At 35.8% G+C, this 17333-nt stretch overlaps 1 protein-coding gene across 1 annotated transcript in view; it reads left to right on the top strand.

Moving 5' to 3' along the window:
- The first annotated feature begins 13027 nt into the window (after positions 1–13027).
- Positions 13028–17333, top strand: part of Nup107 (nucleoporin 107) — a 45571-nt gene continuing 41265 nt past the window's right edge. The window contains exons 1-4 of the mRNA XM_026386635.2: positions 13028–13113; positions 14700–14791; positions 15274–15360; positions 15953–16068. Of these exons, the coding sequence (XP_026242420.2) occupies positions 13106–13113; positions 14700–14791; positions 15274–15360; positions 15953–16068 (303 nt within the window). The 5' untranslated portion in view covers positions 13028–13105. The remainder of the gene's footprint in view (positions 13114–14699; positions 14792–15273; positions 15361–15952; positions 16069–17333) is intronic.

Genomic DNA, 17333 nt, shown 5'->3' with positions numbered 1-17333 from the left:
AAGGATATCACAAGGCAGTTCAGAAAAAAAGCAAATTCAAGTGGCCGATAAACATTAAAGGATGCTTTAGTAGCCAGAGAAATGCAATTCCAAATACCTGAGAGCCTAATACATAGACAAAAATTTTTAGAGAGAACTCCACAGTCCCACTAAGCAGGTAAAAGGGCAAGAAATGGGTCATATATTGCTGGTGGAAGTGTAAATTGTAGAGCATTTGGGTAAGCCAAAATTTAATATGCTATCTGCTAATATCTATTAAAATTCACAATCTGTGTATTTGACCCAGCAATCCTACTCCTGCTATCTACACTAAAGAAATAAAATGTTATGTACCAAGATTACTTACTGCCACACTAAAACAAAACAAAAAATCAAATTAATTCCATCAATAGAAATAATAATTGAATAAATTATGATTCCTGCATACCATAGAACTTATGTGGTTCTTAAAAACATTGGATGTTTAAAGGTTGACTTACAGGAAATCCCACAAGGTATCTTAAGTGAACAAAGCAAAATACAGAGAAAGATGGTTGTGTGTGTATATGTGTGTGTTATATAAATATATGAATCTGGAAAAGGTAATGAGTTATACTTACCAGATCATTATGAATTACCTGGTGTGGTATTATAGGAAGGGAGGTATGAGGAAGTGAAGGGGATCCAAAAGTGAAAGAAGAAAATCAAAGTACAGCAGTAGGAAGAAAAAAAAAAGTGCAAAGGAACATAAAAAGTCAGCATTTTCAGTAATAGTAAAAAACATTTGCTGGAATTTAGATTTTAAAAGCCATATGAATATATGTATAATATAATTGTAAATATGTGGGGGGAGAAATGTGCAATAATAAATATTACTGTGCTAGAAGGATGGATGGCTTTTCAATGAATTCTTTCTTAATATTCTTATGCTATCCTTAAGTAAAAATAATTTAAATTTTTTTTAAATAATGAAGTCACCATTATGACTTAATACTTAATCCAGAAAATAAAAACCAGTGTAAAGCCAAAGGAGTTAACTTTTATTACCTGAAATTTGGTCATTTTACACAGTTGAAAGACTTAGTCGAGCTTATAAAGGACAAAGAAGCAGAAGGACTACCCTAGGATGGTAAGCTTTTCCTAAAGATTAAACTCATTTTAAATTGCTAATAAGATGCCAAGGTGGATTTTGAAGCACAGATTTACCTACTGTCCTTTTGCAGCACAGATTTCAAGCTTCCAAACAAGTTTCAAGGGCAATGCAATGTTCATGCCAGTTTTTGCTTAGTATTATATTGCACTGCCAATACCTACAGTCCATCATTTTATGCTTTTCAATGCACTTCTATATTTAGAAGCTGCATAGTTTGCTCTGATATGTCAATATGTTTGTAGCCCAAAATATACTCAAAGTATTTAAAAAGTCAGTTCCTGCTCTTGATTTATGAACTAAATATACTACATTTCTCAATCATGGAAATAACACCTTGAAATTTTTTTGTTGTTTTTAAAGAATAGATTCATAGTATTGTGGATTCATGATTTATCCTCTTAAGGACTTTTTTTTTTTTTTTTTTTTTTTTTTGGTGGTTTTGATACTGGGAATTGAACCCAGGGCCTCTTGCAGGCACTCTATCACTAAGCTACATTCTAACCCATAAAGGCTTATTTTCATGGATCTTCTAGAAGGTATTTGCTTATAGACAAAGATAAAGACATATGTAATAACTAATTGTCCACATTTTGAATTACTTGTTATATGGTTTCTCAATAAGTTATCATTTATTCATTCCCTTGTGTTTTTCACTCTGTCCCTGGTACTCCCCATCCTGTTCCATCTCACTCAGCATGCATAAAGATGGGTCTCCCATCTTCAGACAAACCCCAAGACCTGGACAATGATCTGTGTTAGGTAGAGTCTTCTAAGGATAAAAGTCTTTTACTGTGTTCTTAAAAGTACAGTTGACCCTCCCCCAGATTCTGGTGCAAACCCTAGAAAAAAGTAAACAACCCCTGTGATGTGTGAGGTTGAATTTCCTGCCCTCAACCCATCAAACCAAACAGGATGAGGGCTCAGTTAGAACCAAGACCATATCAGAAAAAAAAAAAAAAAAAAAAAACCCTTAAAAGTGTCTCTTCTTTCCCAAATTGGTAAGGCAAGATTCATGCTAGATACCTTGTTTGCATAATAACATCTAAACAATATAAATTGTGCTACTTAGAAAAAAAACAGAGCTCTCCCAAATACCCTAATAAATCACTGTTCAGAAATGTGGATATGTGTCAGATTTAAAGAATTTCTATGCTAAGCAGAGAAGTTATGTGAAAACAGGAAAGCAAAATGCTTTACTTGCAATACTAGTTTTGTGGTTGAGCTGGAGAATGCCCTATATCAACAGAGAATAATGATTTTAGTTTTTCAGTTGCTGCCAAGATCATTTCCACTATTGATGAGGCCTGAGCTGTCTCTTAAGAAGAGTCATTACAATTGATTTATTTGTCTGCCAAAGCTTTGTCAGCAAACTCACACTGCCTTGAAAATGTCACTAACTATGCTTAAGACAGTAGAAGCACAGTCACAGTGAAAACCTATTACTTAGCTAATACTTTACTGTTAGAATTCCAAGAAGCAATAATATACTTATGTTTTTGTTAAAAATCTTTCTGTTTTTTACATTTGCATTTTTAATTTTTACTTAAATGTTTTAGCTGATACATAAAACATTAATAGTTTTGTACATATTAATGGAGAGTGCCATATGATGTTTCAATGCATATATAGTGTAGTGTAAATGAGATTAAACATATCATGCACTTTTTTGGGCGGGGGGGGGGTACTGGGGATTTAACCCAGGGGCACTTCGCCACTGAGCTATATATCCCTAGCCCTTTTTACTTTTTTATTTTTTGAGACAGGGCCTTTTTTAAGTTGCTGAAGCTGACCTGAAACTTGCATTCCTCCTGCCTCAGCTTCCTGAGTTGCTGGCATTACATGCCTGGCAAGCACTTACTATTTCTTTCTTTCTTTAAACTTTCATTTTATTTTTTATTTTTTTTTTATGTGGCATTGAGACTTGAACCCAGTGCTTTGCACATGCCAGGCAAGCGCTCTACCACTGAGCTACAACCACAGCCCCTTCTTTATGCTGAAAATTTTAAAAATCCTTTTTCTAGATTTTTGAAATGTACAGTACATTATTATTATTTTATCTATATTGTTATTATATTCTATTATGGCGTCATTGTTTTATCTATAGTCACCCTACTGTGCAATAAATAGCCCACTAAAATTTCTTGCTCCTATTTACCTGTACAGAGAGATGTTTAAATCATAATTGATTAAAACATAAATCAATGTTTAAATCATAATTGAGTAATAATAGCATAATTCGAAATTTAAAAGTTTTGTATTTCACCATTCTGCTTTCTTCTTCAAATTGAACACAATTCAAAATAATTAAAAGAAGAATTATGTAATTATTCAATTCTTTCTATGTTTAAGCACCACAAGATTGAGATGATAAAGACATCATTTGAGGTGGTATAGAGTATTGTGAAATATCCATATATAAGATAAAATGAGGGCTGGAGTTGTGGCGTAGTGGTGGAGTATTCACCTGGCATGCATGAGGCACTAGGTTTGATCCTCAGCACCACATAAAAATAAAATAAAGATATTGTATCCACCTAAAACTAAAAAAAAAAATGTTGATAAAATGAACATAAGTTATAAGATTATACTCTTGCTAGAATGTTGTTTGAGGAATTGAGTCTTGAATATTTACTGTATGTTGTGTATTATAACATTAGCCAATGTTTATTGAATTGTTGTTATATGCCAAGAACATTCTAAGTGATTTATGTATATTAAGTCATTTAATCCTCACTGTAAATTTATGAGGTAGGTACTATTATTTCTGTTATATAAAGGCATAGAGAAGTGATTCGTCCAAAGTTCTACTGAGTAAGTGGGGGGACCCAGAATCTAACCCAAGAAGTCTGTGTTCTGTACCATCTCCCAACTGCTATATAAATATTATTTAATTCCCAGTGCAAATTTTTCAGGACAATATTCTTTTATATATATATATATATATATATTTTAGATGCTGGTGGACTTTTATTTTATTCATTTATTAATGTGCAGCACTAAGAATCTAACCCAGCGCCTCACACATACTAGGCAAGAGCTCTACCACTGAGGCACAACCCCAGCTCCAGGACAGTATCTTATTCTCTCAGTTTTTGTAGAAGATGAAACTTAACTGTAGAGAGAGAAAATAACTCATCAAAAATAAAATGACAATGTTCCTACCCACTACGCTACACTGCTTACCTGGGAAGACACTAAAGTTACAACCAGGCTCTGCATTTAAACTCAGACTTCATTTCTTCTCAGAGTAATGCATTTTTCTTCAAATCAGACACCTTTCCTGCCAAAAAAGACATACTACACTCAATCACTATCTCCCCATTATGATTGCCACAACCACATCCCATAGTAGAATCCCATCATGTCTCATTGAGTCCTTCATTTGGTTTTTCTCATCTACACAAAGTCAGACAACACACCTGAAGATTTGAGGGCACACACAATTTCTATTCCATGCTCAATTTTCTTCCTGTCTCTTGAACATTTTTTTTCTATATTTTTTTTCTCTCTAGACCAAACTCATTGTTTTACAGGTTTTTCTAAAACTTCATTCACAGTTCTGTATTGTTTTATATCACTGATGTTTAGGAAACAACATTACCCTGAACAACAATGTGAATGTATTTAATGCCACAGATTTGCACACTTTAAACTGCTTGAGCTAGGCATGGTGGCACACACCTGTAATCCCAGCTACTAAGAAGCCTAAGACAGAAGGATCAAGTTCCAGGCCAGCCTGGGCAACTTAAAGAGACCATGTCTCAAAATAATTTTTAAAAATCAGTGGTAGATCAAATGTCTAACATGTACAAGGATTGATCCCCAGCACCTCAAAATAAAAAGACATAGCATGGTGCATGCTATGCAAATAAATTGCCTTTATATACATATACATATATATATAAATTTTATATATGTATATAAAATTTACAAAGAAAATAAGAGTTGGATCATCACAGAGGGAAGAAAGTACAACATTACCAACCAAGCACTAATATCTATTTGCAAGATGTTAACAGTTTTTACCTCATAATAATAGGTTTTAAGTAATACTCCTTTAAAAAAACAATGGCCAGTTTTTACTCAGTATCTGTAATAGTGATTTAAAATATTTATGTATTTCATGTCAGTTGTGTATGTTTGAATAGGTAAGTTTACCTGATTTTTAAAAAAAATGACGAGAGCCTGAGGCAGCAGGATTGAGAGCTGAGAGCCTGAGGCAGCAGGATTGAGAGCTGAAAGCCACAAGTTAATATTTAAATAAAATAAATATTTAATAAAATGAAATATTTTTTAAAGGGTAGGGACGTGGCTAAGTGGTTAAGCACTCCTGGGTTTAATCCTCGGTAACAAAATAAATAAAATTAAAGTAAAAAATGAGTGAACATCCTATTTCCTCCAATCTGTACCTTCCAGGTCAGAACACAATGCCATAGTAAACAATCATTTGTGGATAGATGAATAAAAGATTCTTCAGGATGATGTTCACTGAACTATTTTATATGGAGAACAAAAGGAGACTAATCATATTTATATTTATCAACATAAACTATTAATTATCCTTTATGGATAAAAAAATATTTCTGCTATTATTGCCCCATCACAGAAAAAAAGGGATGGGGTTGATTTAATTCAGTCTGTGTTACTAACATCTATCACTATGTCCCAAGTCTAATGTTTCTATATTAACTGATAATAATTATAAAAGTAAAAATAAGATTTTTCTGAGCATGCATAATATACCACTCATTAAATCATTAACTCCTCATAGCAACTCTATGATCTAGTACTATTATTACATCCAAAAAGCAAAAACTGAAGCATGCATTTGCTTATAAGGGCACATAGCTAGCAAGTAGTAGAGCCAGGATGTGACCCCAGGAAAACCTGCCCTAAAGTCTGAGTCTTTTTCTTTTTTTTAAATGGTGCTGGGGATTGAACCCAGGCCCTTATGTATGCAAGGCAAGCACTCTACCAACTGAGCTATATCCCCAGCCCTGAAGTCTGAGTTTTTAATCATTTTCTCTTGCTCTCGCTCCCACTCTCCCCGCTTCGCTCCTGCTCTCTCAATGCAGACATGCTCCATCTATCCAGGCTTAATTATTTAATTTACTTGTTTTTGGTTTTTGGTGTTGGGGATTGAAACGGGAGCCGCTTTATCACTGAGCTACATCCCCAACACTTTTTTGTTTTTTATTTTGGAGTGAGGAGTCTCTCAAAGTTGCTTAAGGCTTTGCTAAGTTGCCCAGGCTGGTCTCCAATTTGCTATCGCTCTGCCTCAGCCTCCCAAGTTGCTCCAATTACAGCTTTGTTCCACCATACTTGGCTACTTCTTTTTGTTTTATATAAACTGCTATCTATCCAAAAATTGTATTCAAAAGTCTTCCAAATACTGTTGGACATAGCAAAAATATTGAAGCACCTATAACTCATTAGATTCTCATCTGACTCATTGTAATTCTTAATAAATTTATCAAACTATTTATTTGAATTTCAGCTGCTGCATGCTATACAAATAAATTGCCTTGAATAAAACAAGTCATAGAGAACTAGGAAATATCAACAAAATCAGAAGTTGTACCAAACATAACCTTATCAACTTTGATATAATCTTTATTTAGTTCTTATTTAATTCATTTTATATTGTTTCAGAGCATACTGGTATACATAAGATGCCAATATGATTCCCTCATTTATAGTAAAGCAAACATTTTCAAATTTTTACAACCTCCCCCCTCCTCAACACTGTTTTAACGACTGTATGGACTGCAGTCTATGATGTGGGCATTGGTTTATTCCCTCAGTCTCTGCTTGGTAGGAGTGGGAAAATATGCCAGATGGCCACAGAATGAATATAGTTGAACATAGCTGTATATGGAATTTGAGGCAGCAATAATGGAAAGATGATGCCAGAAAGATAAATCAAATCCTGAGACTGAGTCAAGTAGCTTAGAGTTAAAATTGAGATCTGAAGGAAACTGAAAAATGTGATGATCAGATTTGCATCTTTATATTATTCTCTTAGCAGTATGAAGAAAGGGGTCTAGTCCTAAAACAGTGAAGAGATGAGTTAGTACTAAGAAGTAGCAATGGAAATGCAAAACATTTAGATTAGGTGATAAAGTGGCTATGGAGGATGACAGGAGAATCATTCACTTGAAAAATATTTAGAGGGACATAGCACCAAACAACAACAAAAAAAACCCTCTGCCTTCCTGGAATTGCAGCCCTATTGAGATGAAATTTCAGATTTTTGGCTCTGTAACTGGATGTGACCATTTGCCAAGATAAAAAAAAAAATACAGGAGAGCCGAGCACGGTGGTGCATAGCTGTAATCTTAGCTACTCAGGAAATTGAGGCAGGAGACTTGCAAATTCACAAGACCAGCCTTGGCAACTTAGTGAAACCCTATCTCAAAAGAAAAAAAAAATAATGGCTGGAGAAGCAGCTCAGTGGTAGAGCACTTGTCTATGTTTGCATGAGCCCCTGGATTCAATCCTCAGTAACACACCTGCATGCATGCATGCATACACACTCACACACACACACACACACACACACACACACACACAAACACAAAAGTAGGGTTGTCATTGTGTTATTTGGTGGGGATCAAAGGAAGAGACAGACCTGGTTTAGAGTTGGAACATGTTAAATTTCTATGCCTTGTATCCGGTGGGTCCAGTAAGCCACTGGATGTATGAGTTTAGAATATGAAGTCAAGGTATGGGCTAGACAACAGACTGGGGGATTTATTAGGAGATAATTGGTAGTTTGAAGCCTAAGGATAGTGCAGAGTTGAAGAAACAAGGGCTTAAGTTAGAACTGAGGAACAGATCTATTATTTAAGCGAAAGATAGATTTCTAGAGCACACTGAGATTAGCTTCTCCTAGTCCTCCAATAAAATCACGCCAAATGGGGGAGAAAAGTAGTGAGGAAGATAATTGTCAATGGTGTCCAATGTTCCAGAGATTATGTGAAATGAAAAAATAGTAATAAACTTTTACTGGTGAAGAGCTCATTGGTAACTTTGTTTAGAACAATTTTCATTTAGCATTAAAGGCTGAAGTCAGACTGCATTATGCCATATTGGAAATGAAAATGGAAACAAAAAGAAATGTTTTCTCAAACTATTTGACTAAATTGCCAATGATGTAGATTAATGATTTTATATGAAAAGACTGTTAATCAAATAGATTATGCAAAAGTATATAATATAATCTCACTTGTTCCAATAATCTATCACTACATAAAAAGCCACCAAAAAATGCAGTGGCATAAAACAATATTATATTAATGCTATAAGTTAACTGTATTTAGCTGAGTGATTCTTTTCTGATTATTGAGTTTATTTTTCCACATTTTTTATTGATGCATTACAGTTGTACATAATGATGGGATTTGTTACATATTTGCACAAGATATAATACCACTCCTCAACACTTTCCCCCATGGGTGATTCTTTTTTGTTTGTGGGATTTTTTTCCCTCTCTCTGCTGGTACTAGGGATTGAACCCAGAGGCATTCTAACACTGAACATTCTAACACAACCCAAGCCTTTTTGTTTTCTTGGTGACAGGGTCTCCCCAAGTTGCCCAACCTGACCTGAAACAGGGACATTCTGCAAATTCATCTGAATTTCTTGGAAATTTCAATAGGATTGGGGATGTGTCTCAGTAGTAGAGTACTTGCTTAGCATGCCCAAGGCCCTAGGTTGATCCCCAGCAACACACACACACACACACACACACACACACACACATACACACACACACTCACACACACAGTCTAGGAGGCTTATTCTGTATCAAACAGAACAAAGCAACATGACAACAAAATGCATGGTCTTATACTGGGTCCTATATCTGAGAGGGACAGTTACAAAGGACATTTATCAGAACATCCCCTGGGGGAATTTGCATTTGTTAATTATAATATTCTATCAATAATAAATAAATGTTCTATTCAGTATGACTAGGAAGGAGAACTTGTGACTTCTTGCCTCAGCCTGGGATTACAGGAATGTGACACTACGTCTAGTACTTGTCATAGAAATGTCAACAAAATTTCAACATGAGTTTTAAAGATATAATTGACTTTTGTTAGAAATCTATGAGAGCTGGGGATGTGGCTCAAGCGGTAGAGGGCTCGCCTGGCATGCGTGCAGCCCGGGTTCAATCCTCAGCACCACATACAAACAAAGATGTTGTGTCTGCTGATAACTAAAAAATAAATATTAAAATTCTCTCACACTCTCTCTTTAAAAAAAAAGAAATCTATGAATTGGGAAGCATCTCATCTACACAATAAGGGAAGCCTCAAAAAATAAAAATTTCAAGGGTGCCTCAATGAGTTGAGCAGAAGTTGAATTCATAGGTAGAAAGGGGTTGAAGAAAGTAGAAATAAAAGGGGGAAAGTGATTGATAGGTTCAAAATTACTTCCTTTAAAGGGTTACTTCCTAAAAGGGGACTTCCTTATCATGATGTCTTAAGTAGACTGGGCCCCTTCTGACTGCAAAACTTTGAATTTTTGGAAAATTTTCCTGTTTTAAAGTTAAAGTTCATTTTGATTATGTGGACTCTAGCATGAATCACTCCATTCTTGTTTGGTCCAGTCTGTTGGGGCTTAGTGAAGTAGCTCAATCCAAAACAATGATATATTATATTTAACAGGAGATACATGCTGAAGTCTTCAGGGGTGAAATGTCATAATATATGATACCTGCTGGGCGTAGTGTCACACTCCTGTAATCCCAGGCTGAGGCATGAAGTCACAAGTTCAAGGCTGGCCTGGGAAATTTATGAAATCCTATCTCAAAATAGAAAAGGTCTTGGTTTATAGCTCAGTTGTACAGTGCCCCTGGGTTCTATCCCCCAGTACTGTGAGAAAAATGTGTTTATATACATATATGGACATATATGCACACATACTCACAAATACATACACACACATATACAAATACATACACACACACACACACACACACACACACACACACACACACACTATCCTTGACTATTGGAGGTGAGGAAGTGAAGGGTACTCCAGGTCAGAAGGTTCAGGTTTGAGTGTTAATGGTTTGGCTGCTTCCTGTTCTTCAGCTCCCAAGGAGATGTGCTTCTCCAGGCCTTTTCTCAAATTCTTAACAAGTCCATTACCTCTTGATAACTTCAGCAAATTCTCTTTAGGCATGGTGAATTTCTGTGATTACAGCCAGGGACCCTAAACATAAAGCTAGGATGCATACAATATACACCACAGAAGGGATTTATTCCACATAATTTTAAAGTAATCAAATGAATGTATCATGAAATATTTTAGAATATTATGGTGTTCATGCCTACTAGTATCAAAGGTGAATTACAGGGCACTAACAATTTGTCTCTCTTTGCACATGACTGAATATAGGATTAATCCTTTGCCCCAAACTGCTCTTATTTTGTACCTTCTTGTCAATCACTAAGCACACTTCAAGTACTTATGTATAAAACACATTGGAATTCAATAGCTGAGGGACACATGGCAAGAACCTAAACTACTGGATTGTACTCTGAATACATTTGCAAGGCCTGACAAAACTCATTAGGACCACACTTCACTTCCCATAAAAACAAGTGTACTTTGTACAGAAAAATTAATGAGGAAAATAAGAGAACAACATGGCATGATTCTTCAAGAAGGCTATTAAAAGGGGAGAAAATATTTTGATGATTTACTTTGTACAGTACTCATGTGATCTCTCATTTTAAATCCTCACAATTCTGTAATAAAAGAATTCTTTATCTCCATTCTTCAGATGAAGGATCTGCACATGCATAGTGGGATTGAACCTAGGTCACCCCCAAAGCTGTGTTTCTTTCAAAATGTCTTGTTGCCTCGTAGTGCATAAGGTATGAAGAGGCCTTTCTAAGAACACTGTTTTCCTAAATTAGAACAGAATGTAAATGTATAAGGCAAAATATGACTGATTTCCTCTTTTCCCACTGAAACCAAGGAGGTTTCTGAAGAAAGAAAAAAGGTTCCTGCTGGACCAAAGAAAAAGCAAAGGAATTTTGCAAAGCTGCTCTTGATCAAATATCTGAAAAAGAAATTTGCCAGAAACATGCTTTGAAAAGCAAGGAGAAAGCCATACATGAAAAGCTATCTTCCATCACAAGGAATATAGAAGTACAGAACTGAGATTCAATGGCTAGGATAGCAAGTAAAACTGGCAAACTTCTATGTACCAAGGTTTTAGTAGTGAGAGCCCAAAGATCTGAAAGGTATTGCAGTTTCTTCATTTTCATTAGCTCTTCAGTGACACCTTTATTAAACTCAACAAGACTTCAGTTAACATTCCAAGGATTCTGGAACCATATCTTGCATGGAGGTACCAAAACCTAAAATCTGTAAATGAATTGATCTACTGGTGTGATTATGGCAAAGAGTTATCTTCATAACTCTTTGACTGCTAGATCTCTTGATAAATATGGCATCATCTGACTGAAGGATCTAATTCATGATATCTATATACTGTTAGCAAACTCAAGCCAACTTCTTGTGACCCTTCAAATGATCTTCTCCATGAGGTAGAATGAAAAAAAAAAAGAGTACCTATTTTGTAGAAAGTAAAGATGATTTATTAAAAGACAAAATTACAATAAATTCAGATTAAAGATCTTAATTGGTGTTGTGATTCTAGAATCAGGCAACACTGTAAGATGGGATAAGTGTTCCAGTGAGCTGAGCAGAAGAGGTTGGCTTTACAGACAGAAAAGGGTTGAAGAAAGCAGGAAAGAAAAAAAAAAAAAGAAAAATGGATTGAGCATCTCAAAGTTATTTTCCTTGGGTAAAAGGGCCAGGGAGACAAAACAATAGAAAAATAACTTGTTATTCAAAACAACCAAAAAATTTCAGGTTACTATTTTGGTAAGGATTAAAGCAGAAGGAAGGTAATTATCATGCAGATTGAAAGTGTCCTATTTGGAAAATTTGATTCTCTCTTTGTCCTGATTTCTTTGAAAATTAGATCATTTAGTTTTGGTTCTAGTGAGATGGAACTTTAGTAGGAGTGACTCTGTTTTGATGAGTTTGGTCTGTCGGAGCCCAATGCAGGAGTTTAGTCCAAAACAAAGGCATCCTATAATTTTTATTTAACAATTACAACGACACTATAACATCAGGTTTATTAGATTAACTATTAATAGATAGAAACCTACCATTATTTTTGTAATCTGGTCAGTTAATAAACTGTCACTGCTTTCAAATTGGGCCAAAAAAAAAGAAAAAAAGAAAGAAAAGAAAAAGAAAATATTGACTGATTCCTTCAGGACCAGAATATACTACTTTCTGCCTAGACAGCACTTTCTTCTATGCTTGCTTTTAGACGTTTTAAGATAAGCGATCCTATTTTCAATGAGGAAAAATACCAGGTAAGAAACAAACAACAACTGTGGAAAACAATTTTTAAAACTGTGCATTGGGGTTGTACCACAATTCAGAGGCGAGTGCTCTGAAACAGGGACCTTTGAAGTGTGGGACAGACCTCTCATGTCTAAATTCCAAGTCCAAGTTCTTTCTGCCGAAGAATATCAGGAAAATGACTTAGACATTCTTCCAGACCATCAGTATATTTCATGTTTCCCAAGAACACCCCAAGGTGTGAACCACTCCCACAAGCCAGGGTCAGGCAAAGCTGCAGTCCAGCGTCCGGAATAAATCCCGCCCGCGGCCCGCCCCGGCCCAGCTACGCAGAGACACGCATTGGCAAACTTCGCGCCTGCGCCCACGGACCTGCTACTGTTGGTGGGAATCGCGCATGCGTCAGGTAGGAACTTTGTTTCTTCTGTCCCACACCTTTTTCTTTCAGGCTGGGTTAGTTAGGGAGCGCTTCCGGGTCAAAGGGTTTGCTTCCGGAGAGCGGGAAGGCTGAAACGCGGTGTTTAAACTGGAGCTCCGTTTGCAAGTTTCTGAGTGCAGAAGACAGTAGCCATGGACAGGTCAGTCCTGATGGTGACGACTGGACCCAAAGTCTTGTCCCTCTTGCCTGTTAGCGGAACGAAATAAATAAAACCAGGCTTCCAGAGGAAGCCGGGAGGTCCGGGTGGCTGCTTACAGGACTCTTTTCCTGGGCCTGGAGATTTGGCAATTGATGAAGGACAGGCAGCCTGGCTTGGGCGGAGCAAGGGACACCAATAAAGATAATCTTATATTTCTACCGCTACTCTGCGTTCTTTTTGGCGCTTTCTCACAACTGTGTTCACTCGTGAGGTGGGCGGGGTATGTGGTAGCTGGGCAGTGGGAATGCTAAGTGATCAGCCCGAGATCACAAAGCCAGTCAGTGACAGTACTGAGATCTCAGCCTAGACCTTATGATTAAAAAGTGTTCCAGCAGAGGCTGGGGCTGTGCTTAGTGTAAGAGCGCTTGCCTAGTATAAGTGAGGCACTGGGTTCGATACTCAGCACCACATTAAAAAAATAAATAAATAAAGTAAAGGCATTCTGTCCATCTAAACTACAAAAAAAAAAAAAGTATTTTTAAAGTCAGCATGAGATAGAGTGCCTTCTAATGACCTGATGATTATGCTAGTAGCCTCAAAGTTTCAAGATTCTTACCTTCAGGGAATTTATCGTGTAGCAGTGAAAATGGTGTTTTGTACTGCACTATGGTAAAAGAAATGAAGGAGCCAGTAAGTCTCTCTGACACGGGAAGTATTAGGAAACTTCTCAAAGAAAGTAATTATCTAGCGGTTTTTGAATAATAATGGTGCATTGTTAAGACCCAAAACTTGAAGCCAGGCTCTGTGGTGTATGTATACCTGTAATCCCAGCTACTTGGAGGCTGAGGCAGGATGACACAAATTGGAGACCACATGGGCAATTTAGCGAGACCCTGTCTCAAAATAAAAGTAAAGGGGCTAGAGTTATATAGTTCAGTGATAGAGCGCTTGCCTAGCATATGTGAGTTTTAGAGTGTAGTCCCCAGTAATCACCCCCCAAAAGAGAGAGATTTCTTCAATTAAAGTAACTTCTTGATCCACCAGGGGAAGAAAGATTTACTTTCATGAAGCAATTATATAAAACAATGTTATATATTCCAGTGTTGAAATAGGACAAAGTAATATACTGAGTGCTATAAACTCAAAGTCTTTTTTTAGTTAAGACTATAAAGAATAAGGATTTGGAGAAGGAGAGGATTTTAAATTATTTATTTATTTTGATACCATGGATTGAACTCAGGGGCACTCAACCACTGAGCCACATTCCCAGTCCTATTTTGTGTGTGTGTGTGTGTGTGTTTTATTTAAAGACAGGGTCTCCCTGAGTTGCTTAGTGCCTCCCTGTTTCTGAGGTTGGCTTTGAACCCAAACCCACAGTCCTCCTGTCTCAGCCTCCCACTGAGCCACATCTCCAGCCCTTTTTATTTATTTTTTTATTTTGTGAGAGGGTCTTGCTAAATTGCTGAAGCTGGTCTCAAACTTGGGAATCTCCTGCCTCAGCCTCCAGAGTGGCTGGGATTATAGGAATGTGCCCCTACACCTGGCAGCAAATACTATATTAAAAGAATTTAATTATACTGTTTTAGGAGTGGCTTTGCGGAGATGTCATCCCCTGTGATCCGAGAGGCAGAGGTGACACGGACTGCTCGGAAACAGAGTGCACAAAAAAGAGCCTTAAGTATCCTTTGCATTTTAAGGATCGGTATACAGTTGCAGCATGTTTTGAATCAATGTTGTAGGATTTTCTTTTTATGAGAGGTATTAAACATTATCTATAATAAAATACTGTAGAAGTTAGTTTTGTTCACTCCATAGATATTTTATTTGGTCAACATAATGCTCTCACTAAAATTCAATGAGATTAATATTTATGTTTCCTTGATAAAATGTTCTATTTTACTGCTATGTTATAGTTAGAATTTCTTTTTTTAATTTGAAATTTTGGCTGCAAACTCTTAAGATCGATATATAATCTAAGATATAGAATTTGAATGACAGGGGAAATTAGTTACTTATAACTTGGATTTAAAAAAAAGGTAGCCACAAAATACATGTTCTTGAAAAATTTATTTATACATTTTATGTGGTAAAGCTATGGTTAATTCTTATGGTTAATGATCTTTTCTCCACATGGCAAACTTTTCTTAACTCTTCCTGAAGTCCGGGCTTCTCAAGATGAAAATTTTGGAAATACTACACCAAGAAACCAAATTATCCCACGAACTCCCAGTTCATTTCGACAGCCTTGTAAGATTGTTTTTGTTTTAAAGCATTTAATAATAACAATAGTTAAAATAGCAAATATCATTTATTGTGCACATAATAAACATTTGATTTTAATCATATAAGCACGAATAATAATGATTATAGTTATTTGTTGAACTCTTACTATGAATAAAACATTGTTCTTCACATAAATACACAGTAACTATGACAGTGTTATCTCTATTTTACAACTATCACTAGAAGTGATAGAGAATTTAAAATGAGTAATAAATTCCATATGTAATGGAACAAAGATTAAAACATTAATCTGTTTAAAGCACACACCCTCTTATACTGTGCTGCCTCAGTATGCTTTATAAAATTGGAATATGAAGGATTTTTAACTGAGCAGTTACAGTATAATGAAAGCATCTCCACTGTATAAAATTTTTCCTGATAGACTTAGTATCTTAGTAAGTTAAATCTTTATAGATGTGTTAGTATTTAAAGTATTTATTTGGCTAGGATCCAAATAATTGAAAATTGGAAAACTATTCTTTACTGTTTGCTTGCTTTGTTTTGATGACCACTACTCCCATAACTTGGGTTCTTTTTATTAACTTCTTGTTTGTAGTTACTCCACCAAATCGAAATTTTCTAAGGCATCCAGATGTTTCCTCCATTCTTGGAACAGGAGGGAGGTCTCCCCGGCTTACACAGTCTTCAGGATTCTTGGGAAATCTGTCCATGGTATGTATAAAATTAGTGCTGACTGGGTACACTGGCACATTCTTATAATCCCAGCTACTCACAAGGCTGAGGCCAGGAAAAACCCCACAAACATTCAGTCACAGAAGTGATCTATGTTGTGAGAGTATAAGGAGAATTTGACTAAATTTGTATTTTGTACTCAAGGGGTAAAATAGAAAACCTTTGAAAAATCAGATGGGATGGATGGCTCTTTAGAACTTATAATGTTATAGTATTGAAAATAGGAGAAGAGATGTTATATAAACTGATGCAGAATGGCTTCACCTAGGTATTAAAAATATCCTATTTTTTAAAAAGAAAGTGTTGCCAAGAAGAAGGAAACAGAAGGTTTTTGTTGGAGTAGAAGAGTATTATGGCACATTTAGTTCCAAAAACAAGATAAAAATGGTTCTATCTTTGGCTTTGTGCTTTATTAAACAGCCAGAATTTTTTTTTTTTTTTTTTTTTTTTTTTGTACCAGGATTGGACCCAGGGTGTTTAACTATTGAGCCACATTTCCAGACCTTTTTATTTTTTATTTTGAGACAGGGTCTCACTGAGTTGCTAAGGCTGGACTTGAACTTGCAATCCTCCTTCCTCAGCCTCCCAAGTTGCTAGTATTATAGGCAAGTGCCACCATACCTGGTCAGGCACAGAGATTTTTATTTTCACGTGAAATTGTCTAAGTGTATTCTGAAGAGTAGTTTTGCCTGTTAAACCTCTCCTTATTGAAGGTAAAATCCATCATTCTATTTATTTATTTATTTATTTATTTATTTTTCAGTGTGGTGGTAGGGATCAAACTTAGGACCTCATGCATGATAACCAGGCACTCTACCAATGAACTACACTCTCAGCCCCAAACCCATCTTTAATATTTATTATAGCATTGGGGCTGGAAATATAGCTCAGTGGAAGAATGTGTGCTTAGCCTGCACGAGGTTTTGAGTTTGTCCTCCCTGGCACTACAAAGGAAAAAAGAAAGGATAAAAAAAAATATACTGTCCTTATGAAACTTATTTATTTTGACAGTGTTTTCTTTTTCAATTTTTGTTTTGTTTTGTTTCACTTAAAAACATGAATAAATTGCCTGCTTTTGTATTTAAGCAAAAGAAAAAGACTTTTTATCAGTGTACTGCTTCAGATCTATAAGATTAATAGTAAAATTTTTTCTCTTTTATAGTAGGGGTATTTTCCTGATTTTTCTCAATTTGTATGTCAGTCATGAGAGATAGTACTGGGTATAGATTTCTCTGAATTAAATA

The sequence above is a fragment of the Urocitellus parryii genome, chromosome 5, assembly GCF_045843805.1.
Source record: "Urocitellus parryii isolate mUroPar1 chromosome 5, mUroPar1.hap1, whole genome shotgun sequence".
NCBI lineage: Eukaryota > Metazoa > Chordata > Mammalia > Rodentia > Sciuridae > Urocitellus > Urocitellus parryii.
Note: the sequence above shows the minus strand (reverse complement) of the source record. Positions and strands in the feature narration are given on the sequence as shown.